At 37.5% G+C, this 26969-nt stretch overlaps 3 protein-coding genes across 4 annotated transcripts in view; 1 reads left to right on the top strand and 2 right to left on the bottom strand.

Annotated features, from left to right (window-relative positions):
* The window catches only part of LOC144442487 (guanine nucleotide-binding protein G(i) subunit alpha), a 44322-nt gene extending 35632 nt beyond the window's left edge, over positions 1-8690 (top strand). Inside the window, exons 4-8 of the mRNA XM_078131850.1 lie at positions 135-421; positions 1160-1289; positions 1712-1865; positions 3230-3428; positions 4239-8690. Coding sequence (XP_077987976.1) covers positions 135-421; positions 1160-1289; positions 1712-1865; positions 3230-3420 — 762 coding nt within the window. The 3' untranslated portion in view covers positions 3421-3428; positions 4239-8690. The remainder of the gene's footprint in view (positions 1-134; positions 422-1159; positions 1290-1711; positions 1866-3229; positions 3429-4238) is intronic.
* Positions 8691-12003: 3313 nt separating this feature from the next.
* Positions 12004-20319, bottom strand: LOC144440255 (uncharacterized). 2 transcript variants are annotated; one of them, XM_078129593.1, is made up of 8 exons: positions 20213-20319; positions 16988-17143; positions 16256-16341; positions 15307-15726; positions 14324-14755; positions 13531-13944; positions 12722-12813; positions 12004-12435 (listed from the first exon to the last, which is right to left on the bottom strand). In XM_078129593.1, the coding sequence occupies exons 2-7, from the start codon at positions 16990-16992 to the stop codon at positions 12740-12742; spliced, it is 1431 nt and encodes a 476-aa protein (XP_077985719.1). In that variant the 5' UTR covers positions 16993-17143; positions 20213-20319; the 3' UTR covers positions 12004-12435; positions 12722-12739. The 2 variants fall into 2 exon arrangements, with proteins under 2 accessions (XP_077985719.1, XP_077985728.1); XM_078129602.1 differs by having other exon boundaries at positions 14639-14755.
* A 1740-nt stretch (positions 20320-22059) lies between these two features.
* Positions 22060-26718, bottom strand: LOC144434306 (UDP-glucuronosyltransferase 2C1-like). Its single transcript, XM_078122761.1, has 4 exons — positions 25861-26718; positions 25248-25467; positions 24491-24710; positions 22060-24082 (listed from the first exon to the last, which is right to left on the bottom strand). The coding sequence occupies exons 1-4, from the start codon at positions 26716-26718 to the stop codon at positions 23800-23802; spliced, it is 1581 nt and encodes a 526-aa protein (XP_077978887.1). The 3' UTR covers positions 22060-23799.
* Between the last annotated feature and the right edge of the window lie 251 nt (positions 26719-26969).

Here is a 26969-nt window from a genome sequence, read left to right as displayed (position 1 = left end):
TTTTTAATGTTGATGTGCCTAATGAATAGTAAAGCTCTTGAATATCAATTACCAACCAGCACTCATTTAAAACTGGTGAGAACCCTGCATGCAACTCCAACTTTTAACACATATTTTGTGTTGTACAATTGCAGGAAGATGCTCGGCAGTTATTTGCCTTGGCTGGCCAGGCAGAGGAGGGAGAATTGAGCCCCGAACTCGCTGCATGTATGAAGAGGCTATGGAAAGACTCTGGAGTACAGGCATGCTTCAATAGATCAAGAGAATACCAACTGAACGACTCAGCATCGTATTACTTGAATGCCCTTGATCGGTTAGCAGCTCCTGGTTATATACCCACCCAACAAGATGTGCTTAGAACCAGAGTAAAAACTACTGGTATTGTTGAGACACACTTTACATACAAAGATCTACATTTTAAGTAAGTACCAAAATCCATTTGATATGAATACAGATGTTATAAATATCATCCCTTTTTTTGTCCTAGCGCACAGCTCTAGAATTGCTGTCTTAGCAGGCTAATAGAGAGCTAGCATTTGGCTAGCTTCGTGCCAACACCAGGCTGTACTTAGCAAGTAAAGGGTTAAATACCTGCACCTGCCTAATGTGAACACCAGGCTAGCTCAGTGCTAACATGGAGTTGGCACTAACACCACATCAGCGTGTGCTAATAATTAGAAGGATTAATGCCTACACCAGCTATATCTTAACACCAGGCTGGCTCAGTGCTAACATTGAGCCGACACTAAACCTCATCTGTAAATGTATGTGTATGTGTAAAATTATGAACTCGGCAACAAAAAAAACAGATTTCAGAAACACAAAAGGTTGATTTAGAATTGGTGTCAATATTGTACTATACCTAAATTGTAGGTATAAACCATATGTAACATATGTTTCTGTCAGTCTTGGCAGTGTAACATACTGTACTGTCACACAATGATTATTGGTGGTGCTCTATTACACATGATGTATGCATGTAATATTCCAGAACATTTTGATGACTTACTACCCATGTGATACCACAAGACACATCGAACAATGATCAAGGCATCTTTTACTTCCCCGATAGTTTGCAGAGATTAGGGTTTGTTAATAACTTTATAAAGTCTTTGCCATCATGGTAATCATAAAATGGATTCTCTGTTTGCATCAACAGACTGTTTGATGTGGGTGGTCAACGATCAGAACGTAAGAAATGGATCCATTGCTTTGAAGGAGTGACGGCCATTATTTTCTGTGTGGCACTCAGTGCCTACGATCTAGTCTTGGCAGAGGATGAAGAAATGGTAAGTTATTTGTAAACTGTTCATCCATTGGGGCACTAGCAAGTTTGAACTGCTGTTTAATTGCCCAATCAAAACAGTCATTGTGGATGTTTCAGTTCTAGGAACTTGTGCAAGCAGTTTGTCAAGGTTTGCGGAGCCTAAGTTAATTTCAAATTTATAACAAAGATTCAAGACCAGGCGATTTCATGTAAAAGACGTGTGTACAGGTAACCAGGTACATTTTTGGGGATAGGTTCATAATAGCCAATAGCATGGTGTGGTTAACCAATCAGAGACAAAGATTCTTGTGCCAGGTGGAGTTTCACTGAGTATGAAGACAATACATGTAATTACAGTGTTAACCATATAGTTTCATTAACCAAACACAACTACGTGTCTAACTTGTTATGTTATGCATTCCTTCCCTTTTTATTGTATTTCAGAATCGTATGCAGGAGTCAATGAAACTGTTTGATTCTATCTGTAACAACAAGTGGTTTACAGATACCTCTATCATTCTGTTCTTGAACAAGAAGGATTTATTCGAAGAGAAGATTGTCAAATCTCCCTTGACCATCTGCTTCCCTGAATACACAGGTAAATCACATTATACAAACTGTACTACCACGGAAAGCAAACTATCGGCATACCAAGATAGACACAAACTAAAAGTATAGTTTCTTGCATGTGGTAGATAACACTAGTGGGTGATAGCAGTACCTATCTGTCTATAATCATAATTGGTCATTTAGCCTTCCTGATCTGAAACCAGAAAATATTGGAAAACAATGCAATCTAAAAAGACAAGGGGTCTTAATAATATTAATAGCCTTCCTGAAACCAGAAAAATATTGGAAAATAATGAGATCTAAAAAGACAAGGGACCTAGTAATTGGTCATTTAGCTTAGCCTTATTGAAACCTGAAAATATTGAATAACAAGGCAATCTTAAAAGACAGTGGGTCTTAATAATTGGTCATTTAGCCTTCCGGAAAACAGAAAATGTTGGAAACCAAAAAGAATTTTAAACAACAAACAAGTTGACGGATACATTGTACCTACCTGATCACACAGTATCATTTATTTGTGTCTGTTGACATCTACTGCAAAGTGAGTGCATATTTTGTGAAGGTAAGGTCATCCGACAGATTATTGTCAAGTGACACTTAGTGTACCACTCTTCACTGATGGAGATATTGGAGACAGAACGATGCATTCCAAAGACTGATTATCACTAAGAGGAAACTGCTTCAAATAAATAAGTGGAATATATCTCTATAAGCTGAGTGCTTTTGACAGCAAACTGTCGGTCTTGTTCACTGTTTGATAGATAACAACAAATAAATCATTTGTAAAGTTTAACCATTGGTCGTTGGTTCTTAGCTATGGTCCAACACCTATGAATTCTAACTTACCATTGGTCGTTGGTTCTTAGCTATGGTCCAACACCTATGAATTCTGACTTACCATTGGTCGTTGGTTCTTAGCTATGGTCCAACACCTATGAATTCTAACTTACCATTGGTCGTTGGTTCTTAGCTATGGTCCAACACCTATGAATTCTGACTTACCATTGGTCGTTGCTGGTTAGCTACCTTCCAACACCTATGAATTCTAACTTACCATTGGTCGTTGTTCTTTAGCAATGGGCCAACACCTATGAATTCTAACTTACCATTGTCGTTGGTTCTTAGCTATGGTCCAACACCTATGAATTCTGACTTACCATTGGTCATTGCTGGTTAGCTACCTTCCAACACCTATGAATTCTAACTTACCATTGGTCGTTGTTCTTTAGCAATGGGCCAACACCTATGAATTCTAACTTACCATTGTCGTTGGTTCTTAGCTATGGTCCAACACCTATGAATTCTAACTTGCCATTGGTCGTTGTTCTTTGGCTATGGGCCAACGCCTATGAGTTCTAACTTAATGTGGGTTGTTGTGTGTTTGATACCTAGGGTCCAACACCTATGAGGAAGCAGCTGCATACATTCAGATGAGATTTGAAGATCTGAACAAGAGGAAGGACCAGAAGGAAATCTACACACACTTCACCTGTGCCACAGACACCAACAACATTCAGTTTGTATTCGATGCCGTTACAGATGTCATCATCAAGAATAACCTCAAAGACTGTGGTCTCTTCTAAATCCAAAGGTGAGGGAATGCAGTCAATGGGTAGCAGTGAGTCTGAGATCTATGTACATGTATGATAGAAGGTATATGAGGTGAATGCAATCAATGGGTAGCAATGAGTCTGAGATCTATGTATGTATGATAGAAGGTATATGAGGTGAATGCAGTCAATGGGTAACAGTGAGTATTAGATCAATGTATGTATGATAGAAGGTATATGAGGTGAATGCAGTCAGTGGGTAACAGTGAGTCGTGTATCAATGTATGTATGATAGAAGGTATAGTGAATGCAATCAATGGGTAACAGTGAGTCTTGTATGATAGAAGGTATATGAGGTGAATGCAATCAATGGATAACAGTGAGTCTTGTATGATAGAAGGTATATGGGGTGAATGCAATCAATGGGTAACAGTGAGTCTTAGATCAATATACGTATGGTTGATAATAGTTGATAATAGTTGATAATAGTTGATAATAGTTGTAAGCATGAGTGATTGACATAACATGTGATTTTTAACCAAAAAAATCATTTCATAGATGAAATATTTTCAGAAAGTGAATATTCACTGCCACAAAAAAACACAGATTCAAAACCGAGCTGTTGCTCAAGATTTATTCTTGCCACTACACTACGTACATATAATGTTGACCACTGATTAACAGATACAGTGTCTTTTTATATTAGTAATTGACCAATTTCTAGTGAATATATCTTGGTTATTTGATGAAAAAAATGTTCCACATGCAGGTTTAAGAATTTCATTTCAAACATGATGTTTTGAAATCTCTGAATTGATAAGCTATTATTCTGTGTGTCTCTTCATCAACAGATCTCTCTGTAAGTGTATATTGGCTTTTATTAATGTTATGAAATATTGAAGTCTTGAGCTTTGACACCGTGTAAGAAAACATATCTGTTCTTTCTGAATTTGAAGAGGAGAGACCAACCATTGGTGATGATGATGGCAACAACCGTCAACTATCTAACCAACATAAGTACCACCAAGTGTCATCTTTAAAGGTGTTTTGTTTGTTTGACTATACAGTGCAGGAAGACTCCATCATTTCTTGATTTTTCAAGAAGAAAATTTATTCACAAAAGAAATTTCACACACACACAAAAAAAAAGAGAGCTTAGGATTTAGTAAAGACACTGTTGTACACGTAGGAGAACACTTAAAGATATTACAGTGCCATTGGGCAGTATTGATCAGTATATAGGGACATCACTGGCTTCAGTGGGTATTTGTGTTTACTATATGAGCACCATGTGATGGGAAGGGGGAGGGGGGTTGTAGACAAACCATAGTTAGATTCTGTGTTTTCTGTCCTCTTCCTCATACCAGTTTGGGGAGGGAGTGTGCTCAAATTTGGATGAACTGTGATGTATCAGATTTAAACTGTTTTTTTTTTCTGACATGCCGACAGTAAGCTATATGAACCATGCTAAGTTGATATATTATTACATGTGTATTCAACAGCGTACTTGTTTAAATAGTGGACATTTTTTCACTGCCACTTCCTCTTAGTTTGAACACATCCGTGTTCTTAACAGGAAGGTTGGCTCTGCAAAAAAAAAAAAAAAATCAATAAACAACAAGAAAAAAGATTTTTGGAAAGATTCAGTGTTAGATTAAAATGACTACTCTCTCTTTTGAAATGTAGAGAGGTAACAGGCTTGATTTTTTCACATTTTTCCGCAGGAATTTTTAGACCAGTTAACACATGCACAACAGCAGCGTCATCTGTATTTACACTCTCTCGCCATGCTGATCACATTTTTTAGTCTTATTTAATTTTCTTTTAGTGAACCTGGTATGTACATCATATATAATAATGCCCTCCATGTAACAATTCTTCCCCTTACCAGAGGTAGTTTTCCATATAAACACATTCGTACATTATACTTAGTACATGTAGAGCATGTATCTGTTTACAAAGATCACGTTATACTTAAAAAAAAAAAAAAAGACATCACAAAAAAAAAAGTAACGAAAATTTTTTGAAAAGGACCTGGAGTCGCCGGCGCCGTCGTACATACGTGATGTTGACAAATTCAGTGATTGCAATTTTGAATGTAGTTTTTCAGAGGTGAATGAGATTACAGGGAAAAGCAAAAAAAAATACAGACGAAGGCGTTTTTTTTTTATTTGTAAAACTAAAAATTGATGTTATTACTACCTTTCGTGTTTTATCGGCATATTGTAAATGTGTATTTTATGTCATGAAATGTTTTTGTGTTTTTGTCGACTTCAGGATTGTTCTGTTCTGTCCATTGCGTTACAGTTGTAATGTCATGATGTCTTTCTGCAGAATTTTTGACTTGAGTTTAGGTGGTTTTCAATAATTGTTTTTATTGATAACATTGAGAGAGAGAAAATTTAAAGATTGATCTCTTGCCACAGGGACTGGTAGGTGTTATCGTATTTTATTCTTCCCCCAGATCTTTTTCCGCCCATCTTTCAGCCGTAAATCGAATTTAAGAGGTTTCAAGACCCCCGATATTTGCTTACTTTTCAATTTGTCAGTGTAATTATCATATTTATAATTAATTGCTTTTGACCTTGAAAAATCCCCACTGATTTGATTTGATCAAAATTATGAAAAAAAGAGAAGAAATAATGTCAACAGATTTCAAAAAGTGAGACCGGTTGAGAAAATTATTGTGATGTAGTTGTTGATGCTTTCTACTATCTACATTGTATAAGTACATACTAAAGTATGGATGGGTGGATGGTGTAATATGTCAATCACAGTCTTGAACCAATCAGCCATCCCTGTTTAGTCACATGATTGCCAACTTATGAATATGTAATGTTGAGTTTGAAGAAAAATCTCACCATGGAAGTTGGAACAAAAAAAATCTGTAAAAGATGCAATTGTTAAAGAGGAATACAGTCTTACAAGTCAACGTTGTGTTTGATTCAGGGACATTCAAATATTCAATAAACGACCAGTTGTTACTGAAAATATTCCACATAAAAACTGTTGTAAAAATCACTGCCTGAGTATATTCAACAATATTTACTGAGAAATGGTGCCTAGACTATTAAAAAAGAAAGAAAGATGATAAATGAAATAACTGTGCAATAATTCTATAAAAAAAGTGCATTCTGCCCCTCACAAAGTTGTCTTACCATCCCTGGTGATAATAGAATTGACCACAATAGGGTGTTTGCTTGTAATGTAGTCATGGATTGATGCATTATTTTGTGGGCTAGACTGGTAGTGTATGAGGGGTACAGCATTCCAAAGACCAAAAGCAAGGAAGACCAGCAAATACTACAAGTACATTCCAGTGCTGGTTTGATAACAACAATACAAACACAAAACTGGACTAAAACAATTACAAAGTGTATGTTAGCGTACTTTTTTTCTGAGGTGAGATTCTTCTTCAAACTTGAACAAGATGAATTTTTCTATATTAAAAAAGAAATGTCAGGATGAGTGACTTAATACAAGACAGACGGCCATTGATATTAGTTAATAGTCAGTATTTTAATTTTCAGTCTCGACTTTATTTCACTGTACAGTTATTTGCCTAGGCATAAAATGAAGCGATTTTACTCGAAAATTTGTCAGTTCTTAGATACAAGATTGTTGAGCTTGAAGTAAAGCTTCATTGTCATAGGTTAGGGATTTTTAATTTATCGTGTGTGTTGAGCGACGTAGTTACGGCAAGCAGAGTCTGACTGAAATAGGTGAACTGGTATCAATTTCATAATGTGAAGACATCTACTCTGCCATGCAATCTTTAATAAACTATAAAAAAAAAAAAAAAATACAAAAAAATGATGAAATATAGTAGGAATACATTTTTAAAACAACGAAAACCGAACATGTTCTTCAAAACATGGTTGACTAAATCATACATACCTTTTTTTTCCACTGTCTTCTTTCCTTTCTGTGATATCAGAAACCACACCATTACACTCACTCAAATTATTTCTGCACACCCCTATCTTCCTGTACATTATGGACCAGCCGATGCTTTTGTAATACATTGGACTGGTCCATTTGATTGGAATAAGGGGGGTGAGGTAGCATGGGTTGATGAGAATTCTGTTGTGATCCAAAAATTACAAGTTTTTAAGAACTGAAATTGATAGCAACCAAAGATAATATAATACAGATAAGTGCTTTCTTTTCCAAACAATTTATGATGTTAATCAGATAAAAAAAAAAGGTGAAGATTTCACAGACTAATCAATGATTAAGACATGATTTAACCAACAAATGTACACGAAATCTAGTTGCCACTGATGCTGTCGTCATAGAAACCGTGATTATCTGACCCCAGCAACTAGACATCTGGTACTGTTGTCATGGCATCCATCATTATTTGATCAAGACATTATTGGATGCGATTTCAAGTCATTTATGTGTTGTCGATTTTTCTGCTTGCTGAACATAATCCAATATGTGAATTACTACTAAGGTATATATCTGATATGAAAAAGGGCAAGAATAGACATGACACAGCTCAGATGGGCAACTGTTTGCTTTTCCTCAACATCCTAAACCAATTTGACTATTTTAAATGAAAACTGACTGTTTTTATCATATAAAAAAAAGGTAGTCATGACTAAATGTTTAGGAATACAGGTGTTCTCCCCAGAGTAATTATAGCATACAGGCTGTAATTTCAATGAAAAAAAAAAAATGGCTGCTGCTATGCTATAAACTCACGTGACCAAGTGATGCCTCGATGCTATAAGTTCATTTTGTGTAAACCGTAGAGCAAGCACAGGTAGAGCAGCTGTGCTTTCATTTCGTTTGGATGCCTCCATGCTGCAACGTAATGTAAACAATCGAGGCTGTAACAGCTTTATGCCACATTACTTGCAAAAGTCAATTATTTACACATACCAATCTTGTGTGTGGTGTGAAAATTTAGCCACTCCCTGGGGAGAACACTAGATCATAAAATACACCACAAACTGTTGTCACTAGAGGGCGCCCTACTCACAGCAGCAACAGCAGCAGCCAAGGTCCTAGATGGTCTGGTTCATTACTAGCTACTGTTTTTTTTAACTGCTCGTTACAATCTGTGACATCAATATTTGTGGAGTATTTTGCATCGAAAAAATCCAAGATTTGCCTTTACAGCCCTTTACATTCACTGATCACTTGTATATTTGACCAACATTTCAACTTTCTTGTATACATTTTGTGTCCATGTTATACCTGTTCAGTAAATTTATTTTTTGGATTGTTATTATACTCAGCGTCATTTAATGTAATTGTTATCATAGTCTAGTTCAATATATTAAAAGTCCACATTGCTGTATAGGATTGTGTACTCGTCTCATTTTTTTTGAATCTGTGTATTGAATGGAATCCAAAGAGAGTGTGTGTTTGTCATAGACAGGAAGATTTGCCATTTTAGGTAGTCAAGTCCCTCTGTACGCTTTGATCACATTGCTGTATACAGGGCCCCAAATTAACAGTAGTCCCGTGTCCACAGACCACCAGTTCTTGTCATTGGGCTACCATAATTTGCAGCTGGTAGCCCACTCAGACCACCACTGATTATTGTGGTGATTTAAATGATGGAAAATTTACAGACATGAATTTGTTTTGATAACATATATTTCCAATCGGGGAACTCTGTTTTCAATTCAGGCATATGGGACTACCACTTTCTGAAATTGGCCTTGGACTACCACTTTCTGAAATTGGTAGCCCAATAGGACTACCAAAGATTGTCTACTTGTCTTGTTAATTGAGTCTGTGTAGTGAATGGAATCCAAAGAGAGTGTGTATATATAGATCAGAAGATTTGCCAGTTAGGTAGTTTAGTCCCTCTAGACACTTTGCTTTGATCATCTCCACCGTATAGTCAAATGGCTTTCTTTAATACGACATTCTGATCGCTGACAACGAAAACAACTACATGTATATTTACTAAACTATCATTTAGGGCACTCCTAGGATTTACATTCTACTCAGAGTTCCTATAATAATGAACATTTCATTTTTGCATGTGAAGTATATTCAAGATTTTACCCATGATGTTAACCTTCCATCCATGCCATTCTACATGCAGTGAGTTTTATCAAGGGGATGATGTGAAGTCACTCTTACATGTAAGATTCCCACTGATTGGACAGTATATACTTTATTATTATAATATGTATCATATGAAAGGTTTCATGCCATACGTTATAAACATACATTCAGATATTTCTGTATTCCTCATTATTACTAGCGGGTGGAGGGTGTGTGTTATATTGTAAAATACGATTGCTAGTTGTTGTCTGTCATTGTGGATGTTCTTGTAATTGCTTACTGTGAGTAACAATGATGTGAATAGTGAAGAATCACCCACACTTTTCATGTGCATACTATCAAAGGTAGTATAAATGCCAGTGTAGCACAGAGTGGTTATAGAGGGCGCTATAATAGTACAACAAGCTCGCTCAGCTGATTCATGGATTCATAGACTCTACACGTGTGTAGGGCAGGGCCGTAGCTAGTCTTGCTGCTAGACGTTCGGGCTTTCTTTCGATGCTATAACTATAAGCGAACGAAGTTCGCATGTGAGGGCCTGCCCGAAAATGTTCCATCCTCGATAGAGTTGTTCGGCTGTATGTCGTATTTTATCGGAAGAACATCCGAGGGCTAGCTGATAGACTAGGCCGTAGCCTGACCAAATTGCCGGGGGGGGGGGGGGGGGGGGGCAGAACTTTGTCTTGGTGCAATCATGCATTTAAAATTTAGAATAGTTCTAATTTACATAAATTTGCATGCGATTTACATAATATATATTTTAGCATACGCAATTAAATATCATATGTAATCATATCATATCAGAAAACAAAAAATGCTTGTCAACGGGTAACCTAACCAATCACATTGGGTAAGTAGGTCAATTTCATTTTTTTGACAAGGATAAAACAAACCATATTTCAGGTCGAGTTTAGATAGAACTTATTCAGTCATCTTGATACTATCTCATGTAATTTGTCTGCATAGCTACAGTTAGGAAATGTACACAATTTACGGTTAAACAAATGGTGTAGTTCCTCTCACCCTCTCTTCTCAAAAAATGTTAAGCCCCGCCAATTGAAACTCAAGCATTATTTTAGCCACCCCTTCTCAGGCTTCTGTCACCTACGGCTACAGTGGAGATATAAAATAATATAGTACAATGATGCATTGGAAGGAGACAACTCCAAATGTGAAATAAAATTGAAAATAAGACAGTGTAGGAGGCCATTTAGAGGCATAAAATATCAAACCATAGACATAATAAAATACCAGAATTGAAACAATTATGCTTTGTATTACATATTATCTGGAAGTGGCAAAGCTGAAAGATATATTATGCGGATGTGCACATAGTAAATGACTTCTCCTAAAGTTTGATTTCGTTCCAAAAAATCCCGAATAAAGAGCAAAAAATTTCAAGACTTTCAGACTTTTGATGGCCCAATGGTCGTAAACTTTTGTTCAATTCTTTTTAGTGCACATTGGATATTTAATCTCAATTCATGCTTGTATGCAACATCAGAGCCAAGTAAACCACTGTATAAGATATTATATAATTTGGAATAGACTCAAATGTATATTGTTACATGTACTATTCAGAAAATATAGCTTTTTCATTTTTTCTGGCCTGATGTCGTATCTTTCAAAGTAGTTGCCGAAAAGATGTCACATTCAAAGTAAAAAAAATGGATGGTGCTTTCTCAAATAAGTAACACAACAAAATAATCATTTTCTTTACCGAACTCCCAAAACTGTTATGGCCTCGTTTATGTCGAACCCAAGGTGAACTCAGTGAATTGTCCTTGTCATTATCATTATAATAGAAATTGAAGTTTGGATTTTGATGTCGAAGGTACAGCTCTGTTTACAAATTCAGGGCCATGCTTTCCATAGCAAATTGTCGCTTCAAAATGAATTGCGGAATAACGCTAGTGTCAGTGTGCAATGAGATAATTTAATATATCAAACAACATTTTAACCAAAGACAACGTCGAACACAATTATTGAAAGCAATATCTTCAAATAGTGGATCTTAAACTGCATACCTAGTTTAATAGTTTTTCAGGGTCACCAAATATTCCAAAAAGAGATCTGCCGTTTTATCAGCATGAAATGTTTTAATGAACAAGATGTAAATGAGATCGAGAGTATCTTCGGAGTCACGAGTCACTGCATGCAGCATAGCAGGCAACCTCACGTTGAACGACATTTTCCGTCTTTTTTTTTGAGTTTCACTCGCTGACATTATAATTGCGACTTGCTATCTTCAAATGAAGGAGACTTTCAAGACTACTGTTACTCGCGGAAAATGCACAGTGCATGTGCGCACTTCTTTTGTACTTTCCCGCGCAATTTTTTTTTAATTTGCTGCAAAATGTTACAATTTTTAACAGGACACATTTTAATTCAAAGTTAAGCCAGCGTACAATAGCGATATAAGATACATATTAGCCATGAGTCAGTGTACAGTCACTTTAATAGTGAACTATCCATTGAAATCGCGCATGCTAGGAATCGTCACGTAAATAACGATTTTAATAGCATTGCTATGTATTCAAAAAGTAGCTTTTTTTCTTTCTTTTTTCCCAAATCTCAGGGGGGGGGGGGCAGCTGCCCCCCTTGCCCCCGCAGGCTACGGTACTGGTAGGATCTATGGTTGATTCCAAACTCATTGAATTTTTAGCACTGACTGAACTGATAACATTCAGTAGTGCTATAGGCATCGCCAAGTGTCTGTCTGTCTGTCTGTCTGTCTGTCTGTCTGTTGTTGTTTTTTTTTTTTTGTGTGTGTGTGTGTAAACAACTTAAAAAGTCAAAAACCACTGGACCGATTGCCATAATATTTGGTGGGTATATTACATTCTTGCAAACCATAGTTATTATTTCTACCACTACATTTCGAAATAAAACCAGTGGGAGACTCGTTAAGAACGTTGCCGTAAAACAGGTCGTGGTTTGCGACAATGGTAGTTGGCAGGTGATGAAGAACAGCGCATATCGTTACCATGGTTACAGTGCAAGGCCTGGTATCCACTGAAATGGAAGTGAAAAAGGGAAGTACTTACTTTGTTTTGTGCTTAATCAAAGATTTAAACGAAATATAAGGATTGTGTACGATTTACATTAAATATCGAAATCAAAATGGATGTAGACACGCAAAATGAAGTTTTAGAAGCAGATAAATACATTACTGATTTACTAGACAAATAAATACCTTATTTCAGCTACGGTACGTATTTGATGTTCATGTGATAGTCAACTGACATGTTATAAAAAATATATTATAATAATATAAAAAAAGTACAAACTTGGAATTTACCTCGTTCTTGAGTCATGTTTAGAACAACATGAAGCAGAGGAAATAAGTACCTATCAACGTCATCATACTGATTTGAATATAACTTGCACCATCTGGGATATAAAGGAATGCAGAGATTATAAATGTGAAACTGCCATACATACAACAAGGAGGCTTCGTTTGCAACCCTTCAAGTGAATGTTTCTGTGCGTAGCACGCCCCCAACGGCCATGAACTGTCACTATCCTATAAAACTTATTGGCCGATTACAAAGTTGCGCTGAAAACTAGTGTTTCTCCTCAAGGGTTGTCAATGGATACTATGTGATTGAAAGCCCTTCAATATCGCAAATCACTACATTTAGTGATTTCATGACTAGAAAAAAAAAGAAAAAAAAGAGGGAATGTGATGACAGCACATCATGGCAACAGTTGAATTTTTCTTAACCCTACTGATGTCGTAAGTAGTTTTATTATTAGCTAAAAAAGTAATTTGAAAAAATAGAAAACTATGAAAATAGAAATAGAAGGTAAAAATATAAATTGTGAAATTATTGATCCGTCTTCAAGCGATGACGTTACGATTGTCTCAGTGCGTAGGCTGCAGTTACAGCGGATATAAAAAATACCAACTCCTCAACTTACCTGTATGAAGAGAGATGCCTCAAAAATCGTAATATTCTAATGATTCTAGGGATAAATAGATGACAACAGAGAAGATCATGTACTACTGGTCTAGTGACGTGGTACGAGTGGTTTTGGGATAAAAAAAATCAATCCCTATTCATTCTCATTCATTGCATGGTAGAATACTAGTTAAACATTACATACCAGTAGCCAGGCATGTCTTGATGACAACCTTAGAACCACCAGCTTCAAAATCAACGCAAATCTCGTTGTTGTTCGCATAAAAGTCTGCTTCGGGTGAGTCAAAGGTCATATTTGCACACAACCTGGTGTACACGTCACAGTTTTCAGTATCCAGTGTAAGTGATGCCTTCAGACCAGTGTAAGTACCACCACCATTTACTAGCCTACTACCCCAGCTATGAGTGGTCACTTCTGTGGACTTCGTAGTTCCGTCATCATTACTGAAGTACAAGTGGATAGCTTCGGGATCTCTGGGCGCACCACGTACTGTGTATCCAAGGTTCACAATCGTGTCCGTCATTCCCCCACTCATGAAGAATCCACTTCGTGATGGATTTGGAGAAATTACGGTTAGGTCGACTGCAGCCATGTCATCTTAAGAAGAGAAAATAGAATATGCCACGTGAATTGAATATACGTTACAATGCATGATTATTAAAACTTTCAATCTATTGAGTCGGAGTACACACACACACACACACACACACACACACACACACACACACACACACACACACACACACACACACACACACTCTGTCTGTCTGTCTGTCTGTCTGTCTGTCTGTCTCTCCCTCCCCCCCCCTCTCTCTCTCTCTCTCTCTCTCTCTCTCTCTCTCCCTCTCTCTCTCTCTCTCTCTCTCTCTCTCTCTCTCTCTCTCTCTCTCTCTCTCTCTCTCTCTCTCTCTCTCTCTCTCTCTCTCTCCCTCCCCCGGCTGAACTTCATGTATACTTTTCATGAATACAACCTTACCTGCACATTTTTTAATACCAGCTATGTCGCCCTGTGTTCCGAAGTTGATACAAACTTCGTTATTATCTAAATTGGAATCATACTCATAGAATCCGTCACCGAACACAAAAACAGTACATAGTTTAGTATACTCGTCACAGTTGGAGGCATCTAAAGTAAGAACTGCAGAGACTTTAAACGGAGAAGGATTAGTAGAGGGGAACCAATAGGTAAATTCCTCTAACGGAGTTCCATCAGCATAACCAGCGGTCACTTTAGATGACGTCACGGTCCCATCATCATTACTGAAGTATACTTTAAGTCTAAAGTACCCACCATCAGGTCCAACTTTCTTCACTGTCACAAATATTTTTGTTAGAGTAACAGTTCCTTCGGTAAATCCGCTTAAATCTGGATTAGGCTCTGTCATTCTCAATGAAATCGCAACGACATCTGATATAAAGATAATATAAGGTAAAAAAAATAGAGTCAATGGTATTGTAGCACAATCAAGTTCATGTGTACTCTATACACGACTATACATAATGTTAGTATATGTTAATTTTATCACACGATTTGTTACTTTGGTGATGGATCGGATAACTGTCATAGTCAGAGTGAATAGATGAAGCGGAGAGGGAGGGGGGGGGGGAGCTGTTAAGTGCTGCCGTAAAATGGCTAGTGGTTTTATGACGATGGATCTGATCGAAATGTAATTGTAATAAAATATAAAGCCAACGTTTGCTAAAATATTGGCGCAGCCCCTTTATGACGTCATGGAGGAAATGTGGCCATGGCAACTGGAAATGACCCCCTAAGCCCGAATAAAACGATTCAGGTTAAAATAACATTGATCAAACTTGGCATTGGTTACTGTGGGATAAGGAGTAAAAGATAAAATCTGTATTGACAAACCGATTTCTCCATGGCAACCAGACTCTATCAATATAAATTATGACATTTCATGTCTCAGAACTTGGTGTACTCCGAATGGGTCAACTTACCCGTACATTCCTTCACACCGACAGTATTGGTTCCAAAATCAGAACAGGCCACGTCGTCACTTAAGTCGCTATCCTCCATGCCAGGTACATATGTAATAATAGCACACAGTTTAGTGTACTGTTGACAGTTTTTATTATCTAGTGTAAGTGTTGCAGTTAGGTCAACATAGGCACCACTAGCAAATGCTTCGCGTTTTCCATCAGGAGCATTAGCGCCACCAGCGGTCACGAGGGGTGACTTAATCATGCTATCAGGATTGGCGAAGTAAAGCTTGACTGCATTCGGTGTCAGATAGCGAGTATTTCCAGTTACAGTATACGTCAGGGTGAACACTGTTTGAATCGCATCGTCTGCTATGAATACACCTGATTGTGGGTCTGGAGTTGATATGGTCAGTACACCTGCAGCTATATCGCCATCTTAAAAAAAGACGAAAACAAAAACCTACCTAAGTTAGAAAATTTACCAAATTCGGCATAACCAACCGAGATAATGCAAATAATGGCATTGCGTTTGCCGTATCTACTAATAATACTGATAAAACATCTGACGCCCATTCTGCAGATTTTACTAGATGTAAACTGAATTTCTTTCGGAGTTTCTTCCGTCTGCAGCAATAATAATGTTACCCTAAAAATCTCTCTTTCTCTTTCTCTATCTCGCTCACAATGTCTGTCTGTCTGTCGGACTCATAATTAACTGTATTTACATGTATATGTGCATATATATTTCTATGTCTGTCTGTCTGTCTGTCTGTCTGTCTGTCTGTCTGTCTGTCCATACATGCCTGTCTGCTTGCTTGCTTGCCTGCCGGCCTGCTGTCTGCCTATTTTTCTCTCGCCTTCCCTCTTTCTCTCACGTATTTATGACAACATTCCCTTAAAACTGCTACTGCTACTAATTTTGTTTTAAAATTCAGTTCAAGTTGAATAAGGGAATTCAACGGACCTGGTACTCTGAATCCATCCGAAGCATTTGATGTTGGTATTATGAGAGCAAGAATGGCAAAAACGACCAAAACTGAACCAAGATGCCTGAAAAGTCAAAACTAGGCTAATTAGCTGTAAGCAATTATATCAATTAGATTAACGGGTAGAAATTAAGAAGACAAATAATTATTTTGCAGATAGAAGAAACAGATATGATTGTAATCTAATTATTACATAATACAGATATAGTATCAGACAGACTTATGCTATACTATACTATAGGGCATTACAATGGTTTGTTGAAAGTCTTATCATCATGCAGACAAAAAACCAGTTTCAAGATATAGATCAAATAAATTAGGGATCGTAGAATGTACATACAAATTATACCCACACATATGTATATACATATACATGAAATAGATAGATTGATAGACATGTACAGATATAGATAGATAGATAGATAGAGAGAGAGAGAGAGAGAGAGAGAGAGAGATAGATAGATAGATAGATAGATAGATAGATAGATAGATAGATAGATAGATAGATAGATAGATAGATAGATAGATAGATAGATAGATAGATAGATAGATAGATAGATAGATTTTTAATTTTTGAATTTAATCAAAATGTTAAGAGTAAAGTTGACTCACGATCAGCTGATACACAAATTATATTAAAAGACTATTTGATGTGAATAAGCATCTGTTTTACAAATTAATTGCACAGGACACACACACAAAATATTTACCTCATATTGTTGCAGACACTTCCTTGTTCAACAAATACTCTGGTGCAGTTGCCAAAGAGATATTGTTATCAGGATGTCTGGCACATAAACCAAGACTCTGGTCAGAATTGTGGGCGGCTGGACTGTTTACTTCAACTTCAAGTAGTTTTTACCACTCTAGTAGAAATAAATGTTGTGTGACGTAAATGTTACCTTGCGGAGCCTTCTGTACTTACAAGTGAGAGGGCCGGGGAAAGGGAGGGGGAGGGGTACATTTTACAAATCGGTTCTCGGGATAGGGCCATATTTTAGAAAATGGGATAGGGGGGGGGACATTTTAATTTTGTCTTATTTTTGTGATTTTAGTATCCCATCGCGGCTGCATTGGGTAGGGTTAGGGGTTAGGATTAAAATTAGGTACTATATAGTCAATTAAATAGCTGCTGACAACCATGTAGGTAATTAATTATCAGCTGCGATGTTTGGGGAGAGAAGTGGGTCTCACAGGAGTAAAGCGGGAAAAGTTGGGTTGGATATTAGGGATAATGTTGTGGAGATGTTGACCTCAGTCCCAACAATGCCCGACAGGAGTTAATGCCCTGGCTTTCAGCTCAGCCAATGAGATCCAAACACAGATATTGGTTAGTGACGATTTCACACAAAGTCACTATTGCGCTAGTAGTTGGGAAATAACCAATGACTTTAAATCTTTCAACATGGTGGCAGCGGTGGGATTAAGTCCTTTAATCCATTCATTCTATGATTAGTATCCTTTTCAATGTCTGATAGCATTGAAACCACGTTTTTGAAATATTTCAACGGAGGGAAGGTCATGTTTTAGAGAAAGGAAATTGAGGGAGGGTCCCTTTTTAGCGCGACAGAATCGGGGGAGGGTCATATTTTACACAACGACCCAGGCTTGATTTTCCCCGGCCCCCCCCCCCTTGTAATTACTGAAGACTCCCTTAGCTTGTAAAATAATACACAGAGAGGAATTGTCATTTTTTTCTAACAAGAAATTGCAATTTGGTTACAACAGTACTAATTAGTCTTCGTGATTGGTAACTAAGACGGAACTTTTAGGTACGTGTAAATAAAGAAATAGGTCATTTCACTTTTGGGTAGAGTAGAGTAGAGTAGAGTAGAGTAGAGTAGAGTAGAGTAGAGTAGAGTAGAGTAGAGCAGAGTAGAGTAGAGTAGAGTAGAGTAGAGCAGAGTCGAGTAGAGTAGAGCAGAGTAGAGTAGAGTAGAGTAGAGTAGAGCAGAGTCGAGTAGAGTAGAGTAGAGCAGAGTAGAGCAGAGTAGAGTAGAGTAGAGTAGAGCAGAGTAGAGTAGAGTAGAGTAGAGCAGAGCAGAGTAGAGCAGAGTCGAGTAGAGTAGAGTAGAGTAGAGTAGAGTAGAGTAGAGTAGAGTAGAGCAGAGTAGAGTAGAGTAGAGCAGAGTAGAGTCGAGTCGAGTAGAGCAGAGTAGAGTAGAGCAGAGTAGAGTCGAGCAGAGTAGAGTCGAGTAGAGCAGAGTAGAGTAGAGCAGAGTAGAGTAGAGTAGAGCAGAGCAGAGTCGAGTAGAGCAGAGTAGAGTAGAGCAGAGTCGAGTAGAGTAGAGCATAGCAGAATCGAGTAGAGTAGAGTAGAGCAGAGTAGAGCAGAGCAGAGTAGAGTAGAGCAGAGACGAGTAGAGTAGAGTAGAGTAGAGTAGAGTAGAGTAGAGTAGAGTAGAGTAGAGTAGGGGATACCAACACTCTTGTAGTCTGTAGAGGATGTCATTGTAGTTGTCATTTGTTTTACTGTCACCCAATGGTCAGGCCTAAAAAATAATCGTTTGGTCCCGGTTACCCGACCCCACCTAGTTTTCACCGCCGACCCCAAACTTTTTTTTTACGTATTCCAGAAAAAGATAGTAAAATTGCAAAAATTGTGAAGTCTCACGAGAAACAGTGGATGCGGAAACTGGCATCAACTTATATAAAAAGACAATATAAAACTGTTCTTCTGACTGCACATCTGATAGGAGAGCTAGACACTGACATGAACAAAAAAATATATAATGAAATAAAATAAAAAATCTACCTACTCCACCTATTCTAAAATTGAGCGTAATCGGAACCAGAATTTTTTTTTATTATGCCTCAAGCTGAATGTTTTTCTTTTCCATTTAAATTGTTAAGGTGTGTAACATCACGGACTGTCATTGTCCATTGAAAAATAAACAATGCTATATTGATACAGAGAAGAGAACTTTTACACACAATTTCTACACCAATAACACATTTTCGCCCATATTTTTCTTCATTCTGCCAAGGAAAATATGAGTAACCTAAGGGGCATTATTGTCACTACGAGTTAATACTCGACGTGTAATAAACCCCTTAGATCATTCCGGTTGAATGAAGTAAATATTGGGAATGAAATATTTACATGAGCACAGGTAATTTATGGAAAATCGGGAAAAGTAATGAGGATTTTGAACGTTTAAACTCATATTTCGAGGACAGCAGAACCAGTGACGTAGACGCGTGTTGTCGAGACTAAGAAAGACGAGGTAAGACATTTCATACTTTGTTTTGTTCAACTTGGCTTGCGTGTAAATAGTCATTAAAGTCCATCTGGATGCTCTCTAAGAGAGAACAACATAAATTACTGTGTAATATTTTACCTAGTGTGACTGAAAACGAGGCTCAGCATAAACCCCAACTAAGGTCATGAGGCCATTTCACAAATGTATCTCGTGAATGTCAATGAACTTTAAACTATGCCTCAAGATAATGAGACATTGGACTATTAATGCTTGACATGTTTCAGCGGTCGTTGCAATATTAGGTCATTGCAGCAATGTACTAATTATATTATAGGGTCTTGATTTAAGAAATTCCATTCTATCTATAGTATATATAGGCTTTCAACAACAAAAAATTGAAAGTGGGGTGGGGTGGGGGGTTATTTAGCATAATTTAGGGATCAGAATATGTAGCTAGTACAATCACTTTTATGAAAGACGTCGTTTGGTAGATAACGTGAAGTTGTGGTAGCAATATGACACAGTCTATTTGCCTTTGTGTAGACGTACATCTGTATCAAAGCATAATTATGTATCTGTCTCTGTCCATCTTTGTAGTCCCCGTCTGTCTAGACGGTGATGGCGTCTGAGATCAGCACTATGTCTATTCTCAGACCACTATGAGAAATTCTATATAGTGGTCTGAGGCCTATGTCATAAAAATTATCAACAAAATAGCAAAACCTTCCTCACCTTTCTTTCTTACTGTTGCAGGCAGTCTTGAACAAACCAAATCAGAGTATACATGCGACCATCAGAATCAATGTGAATGTATAGGATATGATGATCCAACTCACGAGTGCAACAAATCCAGGGTTGACCTATATTGATACGATATGCTACGCTGTTCAGTAAGACGTGCAAGGAATATCAAATGTCTGTAATTAATACCTCATGTTGTTCATTGTCGAATTGCGATTTAGTACCCAAACATTGTTTGGGCCCCTGATCATGAAATGAACCTAAACACATTTCGCAGAAGCTGGGTATTAAAGGGATATTTTCGTACTTCGTAATCCCACCATGTTATTTTTTCGTACGTTTACATATATATGCTTGTAAAGTCATTATTCAATGGTCAGCGTACTACGTAATCGACTGTTTATTTTCACTGTTTCTTTGAAAACCCCCCAACTTTTTCGTGCATGTCAAAGACAAATATTTTTACACTTTAACTTTTAACTACAAATATGGCTTTCATTCAGTAAGAGTGATGTGGGCTTGTGTATAGTTCCTTTATTCAATGTTACTTGTAAACATGATTCAAAAGAAAATTGGCAATATGTAAAAAACAACAATGTGTCTGTGATTGGCAGGAATTGACTTGATTTTGACAATTGACCCTGAAGGTCAAGGTCAGGGGTCAAGATATCCACAGATAGCTTGCATCTGATAATATGGGAGTAGACACTCTATTTGAGTGTCTATGTATTACAGTTTTTGACTTATGCAGTAAATATTGTTTTTTTAACTACAAATATGGCCGCCATTCGGTCAATTTTTCATATATCAAAAAAGGTGCATATGTCCCACATGGTATGTCACCTTTGTGTCAGGTTTGAAGGAAATCGAATATTGCATGTCTGAGAAATGACGTATTACGGACGGCACGAACGGACGGACGGACGGACTGAGCCCATTGTAATAACACCCGGGGGGAGGGGGGGGGGCTAAAAAGTACACATATATAGTACTGCACACGTGCACACAATATAAAACCCTAAACTTAAAGCCTGGTTTAACGTGCGTGTTGTTTTGACAGACGGTGATCATCATCTCTAATTTGAATATTCCCTGAAGTCTATGTTTACTTTTATTACCCGGCCAACTAAAACCGATGACCTTACATCTTTATAGTACTATTACTGGAAATTAACACTCTTGTAACTTCTCGCTGTATATATAAGATTGTGTTATTTATTGGGCCATGCATAGTATGCCAAAGTATCATGATTCTCCAACTGTGACGAAATAACTCATACCCGATCCCAAATACTGTTCGAGCTTCACTTGGGAAAAAATCATGATAAATAAGAAGCGGAGCAGAAACTGCATGACCTTCATGGTATTTCAATGTCATGTTAGAGGGTGGTTGGGGGAGGGGGGGGGGGTCACTAACATATCAATTCATTTTTGACAAAACACAATATTATTAAAGACTTCTCCTGTCTATAGCAATGTGATTTGTGATAGCAATAAGGCATTCATCTCTTTATATTTGTCTATGTCTATATCTCTGTCTCTCTTTGTATGTCTCCGTTTCTCCACCTCTATCACTCTATGTAAACGATGACAACTTCTGAGGTCAAATTGCTATAATCTATACGACTGTTACCAAAAATCACCGACATAGGAAAATTGTACACACTTTCTTCTTCTATTGACGAAGGTAGTCCTAAACACACTTCAGGATACGATATTAAAGAAAACACGTTACATATATATTTGAGAAAAAAAATGTGTCTTTATAGCGGTTGATAATTAAAACATAAACATCAAGGAATACTGAGTCGTTGATGAATAGAACCACAGACAGCTATATGACCTAATTAAGCTACAGTACAAAATGTATGCAATGACCTTAGGTTCTTCAAGGTCGTTGTAAAACTATATACATATAGATGCACTAGCGACTATCCCAAAATAAATTTATGTCATTATCACTCAAATTTCATCTAGTCAAAATGTTCAGCTAACAAATAATTATATTTCATAAAAAGAAACACGTCCCCGATGATATCCGATTATTACGTATATCTACTTATTCATAGCCCTAACTTTCTATTTCACTACTGTACGATTTCATTTCGATGTATTCCATTTAGTCTACATTTGAACAAGTTACAATTTGTCGTTTCGTGCCTCCGGCACTCGCTGATCAGTACGCGGTTATAGTATTGCTCCGGATCGGAGCGAGGCGACGACTTTAGTTTTAGATAAAACGTAGCAAAAAAGGCACGAACGACTGTCAACAGTCTAAATGAGACTAGACAATAGTTTTAACAAAATAAAGTTAACCGAGCATATACTCACTCAATTTCAAGGCCTTGCATAGTAAATCATTCTACAGATGCCATCCTATAGACAGATACGTCGCGCCGTTCCGACCTCCTCTCACTGAGGGTTAACCGATGTGTGAGGGCGCCTCGTCACGGCGTACCTTACACTGTTACAGACTAGCTATCCTATTTGCTACAAGTGAGTTTTTCAACATCTGGAAATTAAATACATTAAAATATGATCTATATCTGGTGAGGCTGCTGGCCAATATTCTAACCATTCAATTATCTTCTTCAACTATAGCGTTAATAATATTACTCAAGCAGTGTTTTTGGTAAGGGTGGCAAGTGGGTAAAATTTACCGGGGTTCCGATGTCATTTTACTCAGGTTCCCAAACAAAATTACCATAGACTCTATGGGGGAAACGCTGTCATTTTTACCACTTTCCCCCTTTCTGTTATACATTATCGGGGTTCCCCAACCTTAGCAAAAACTCTAGATCTGTCAAGTGTACGACCTGACTACCGCTGCTAAAAAGAGGCACAAACTGTAAACAAACGTTTCAGATTAACCACCTGTGCTAAATGGTGGCGCACTTGCTTCAAACGTAGGTGACTTTTTGGCCTTGTACCACAGGGACTTGGAATTGGCCATAATTATATAAATGATTATATTTCTTTTTGTTTATTGTCTACTTTTATATATTTTTTTAAATCTTTTCCTTACCATGTAATAAAGTAATGATTCTAAAAGCTGGTGTTGTGTTTTTTTCTAAATTACTTTTAACTGTTTTTGTTGGTTTAATAAACCACCTTTACTATGATAACCTTATTAATTATTCATGAGTTAGTTCTACAGAGCGCCCCTCACCACGTCTCTTTTCATGGTCAGTGGGGAAGAGGAAGGGTTACCGGTTGAGGGCCCTCAAGTTATCCTTGCAAGTTCTCATACACACTGGTTCTCTTACACTCACACCTACTGGTTATTTGTAGAACTGACCAATTCAGTAAAAAACACAAACATATCATCTCTGATCGGTATCTTACTCTAGAGGAAGTCAAGTAAGGAAGGCGGTTTCTAAAATAACGTCCCTTCTACTAGATCTGTATTCATGAATCAAGTTTGCTTTACATTAAGGGTGTGCTGTCGATAAAAGTAGTACGTCTCCATCGACCATTGTCAAAATAGGACTACCGCTATCACGCTATGAACCCTTTGTAATATACTTCCCCCACAGTTTTCTAAGCACCAAAGGAGAAGTGTCGTACTCTGCATTTTCTTAATCTGACTTTCGTTTTTCTCGATCTGAAAGACCCCGACAACTTTTATACAAACATGAACACGTCTTCTTGATCAAGACACTCACTGTCAATGTTACTAAAATTAAAAACAGCATCACATCTATCAAGTAGTACTGAACAAAGTTCAGATTTCCAGCCTGTGATCGGAGATGTTGTCCGCCATGTTTGATGACGTGTTCAATCCAAAATGCAGCTGTGTCACCAGGTGACATGGGTCTATCTCTATGGATACGGGACAAACGTTCTGCATTCTGTTTATACCTGCAAAAAACAACGGAAACCGTGTATATTTATATTTGCATTAATTAAGTTAATTCAATGGAAGGGTATATCCTTATAATCACATCAAAATTATTATTATTATTAGTTACTTAGATGGTGTATACTTTGTACTATTGCATGGAATAGTGACAAGTGCATGTGACAACTAATGTCTCAAATCAGTATTGTCCACAATTGATAGGGAGTAGCTCACGATTTGCCAATTTACCTATTTTTGGGGAATAAATATCTGATATCTGAATTGGTGCAGGACATTCAAAAATAAACCTATTTGATACTCTGGTACCGAATATTGCAAGCTGTTACTATGGTTACTGGTGGAATATATGGCTTAGGTGTGGGAATAGCCAGGTGTTACTGGCCACCCTTAATTTTCATTTTACATACCTTACATCAGTAACCACTTTCAATACAGCATCATAGAGTATATCTTCAGTGAGAGTTTTCACGTCCAACGTCACAGCCATACCTTTCTCCGTCAGCCATGGGATGTTATCAAGTTGGTCATTGTAGAGTGGCATTCCAACTATTGGTACACCGTGGTAGATGGCCTCATACACCCCGTTCAATCCACCATGGTAGATAATGGCCTTGGTCTTTGGATGACCTAACAGACACGTTTAGAGGAAGCAGAGTTAAAGGTGTTCACAGACCTGCTTGAAAACATGATAACTTTAAAAAGAAATTTCCATGGCGTCCTCGTTGCACAACATTAATCGTTTTTCACTGAATTTCGTTTTTTTTTACTTTGGATATTTATGGTTTCAGGTAGCCATCACGACTTTAGTAAACATTGATAATGAGTTCTAAGACTTCTAGACTGTTAAAAGTGTGAATATACAGTGAATACATAATGTACATGTACAAACATACATTTCTTTCTTGTCCGTTTCACAACCCATCCGATCGACCCATCATTTTAAGGTTACGACAAGAAACAAAAATAAAAACCATCATTTAATATTTCCCCCTTGACAATGCACGATTATGTTGTCTATACGTGTGTCAACAATTTAACATGGTAATGTTTGTTTTCCAGTTGATCATAACAATGAAACTATGGATAACCCTTTTGTTTGTGAAAAGTTGAGTTTTGCGACTGCCTTTGTGATGATCGTGGCACTTTCAAGAACACCAGACTCACCAAGTAAGTCATTCTGTGGAAGCCATTTCACTGCTTTGATGTTACTCCCAACTGTCTTCGGTAAAGTGTCCGTGTATTTCAGGATAACCTTTTGTGGTAGTCTACTCAGTGCTGACACAATCATATCCAATTTATCCGTTCTACTAAATTGTACATACGAACCCAATGAAAATACGACAACACCTTGGTCTCCTGATGATTGCATGAACTCTTCAAATTCCTGAGAGGCACAGAGAAAACACAAGTTAGAATAAGTCTTCAATGAGCACATATCCCCAAATATCACGGATGTCGGGGTACCTTTGAGCTGTTTTAGTATACAGATATTGGTATTCTACTTCTTAACGGCATAGTTTATACTACGATACCAAATACTTTAAGTTTGTGTAGGAGTTTTAAAGCGAAAGCTATGATTTGTACATCCTGCTTTTTTTTTAAACTGTACTTTAATAAATATATGTGCTGATCAAATATAAAATACAAAACTTTGTTATTGATTGACCAATGGATCTAACAATCCATTGATTTTTGTTTGGTGTATACTGGCAAAATCTCAATTTAGAACACGTATGTTTTTTTTCCATTTGACAAACATTTAACCAAAATTACATACCTTCTCCAGAGGTTCAGCTGGACCTGCCATGATTCCACCTATCAATACGACATTAGGCATTAATGGACGTGGATAATCAAATGCGAAGTCCGTATTGTATAGAAACAGTTCAGCAGCCTCCGCCATTTTATGCAAGGTCAAATCAGGTCGAATATTGTACTTGTGTTGTAAGTGTCTATAGTGAGGAAGCATGTAGAAATTGTAAAGTACATAAGAGAATGCGTAGTGTCCAACATTTTCGAGTCTTTGCAAAAATGACATTTGTGACGTCAGACCAGTTGCCATACATGGAACATATGCTGGATTGCTGGGAATGTTATACATGTTACCGTCCATCATGGGATGGATTCTGTTGTTGCCAACTAAAACAAACGGTAAAGATATGCGATGTGCAAGAAGTATAGGACATATTACAAACACGTTAGCCACTACCAGGTCAAAGTTGGATTTCTCTAGCTTAGTGTGAAGGACTTGGTCACCGAGAACATGATCACATTCAGGAACTAATCCAGACCAACCAGCTAACCAATCAATCCATGTAGCTTCGCCGCTTAGATACTTTTGTGACGTGCTCTTCGCTATCACAGGCCTTTTCACTTTGTATGAATAGGTTTCCAGCGTAAGTGATGTTTCGTTATCCATCGGTTCACCTGGGACGTACACAGCACTGTTGACCAACATGGTGACCTGGTGCCCTTGCTTCGCTAAATGTCGTCCTATTTTCTCCATATACATGCTTGTGCTTCCGCTACTCATTCCTGGGGCGATGAGGATTTTAAAAGAGTCGACCCTGTCATTCCTTAGAAATGTCATGTAAATGCAAAATAGCAGAATGGCAGTTAGATCAGTTCTAGCCATTGTAGCTGTTTCTGTGCTATGTCACCCTAACCTAATAGATATAGACCTCTCAACAGGTCGATATGTAGCGCCCTCAGTCGTTTGAAACTGTTCAAGGCCGCATGCATTGTGTCGTTCGTTTGACTGACTGACAATCCTTCTTCATGTGCATGACGTGTCGAATGACTTACTTAGATGTGCAACTCCTGAACTCTGATCTTGAGATCAATGGGAAGTCACTTCATTGACAAATACGCGTAAAAAATGTGTGA

Source organism: Glandiceps talaboti, chromosome 1 (assembly GCF_964340395.1).
Source record: "Glandiceps talaboti chromosome 1, keGlaTala1.1, whole genome shotgun sequence".
Taxonomy (NCBI): Eukaryota; Metazoa; Hemichordata; class Enteropneusta; family Spengelidae; genus Glandiceps; species Glandiceps talaboti.
Note: the sequence above shows the minus strand (reverse complement) of the source record. Positions and strands in the feature narration are given on the sequence as shown.

Excerpts from the sequence above, each read along its gene's own strand:
- LOC144440255 (XM_078129593.1), bottom strand. Across the intron at positions 14,756-15,306 it reads CGGTGTGAAGGAATGTACGG|ATGTCGTTGCGATTTCATTG; the intron begins GTAAGTTGACCC and ends TCTTTATATCAG. Across the intron at positions 13,945-14,323 it reads TGGTATTAAAAAATGTGCAG|ATGACATGGCTGCAGTCGAC; the intron begins GTAAGGTTGTAT and ends TCTCTTCTTAAG.
- LOC144434306 (XM_078122761.1), bottom strand. The coding sequence starts at position 26,718 with ATGGCTAGAACTGATCTAACTGCCATTCTGCTATTTTGCATTTACATG. Across the intron at positions 24,711-25,247 it reads TCCACAGAATGACTTACTTG|GTCATCCAAAGACCAAGGCC; the intron begins GTGAGTCTGGTG and ends CGTGTCTGTTAG. Across the intron at positions 24,083-24,490 it reads AAAGTGGTTACTGATGTAAG|GTATAAACAGAATGCAGAAC; the intron begins GTATGTAAAATG and ends TGTTTTTTGCAG.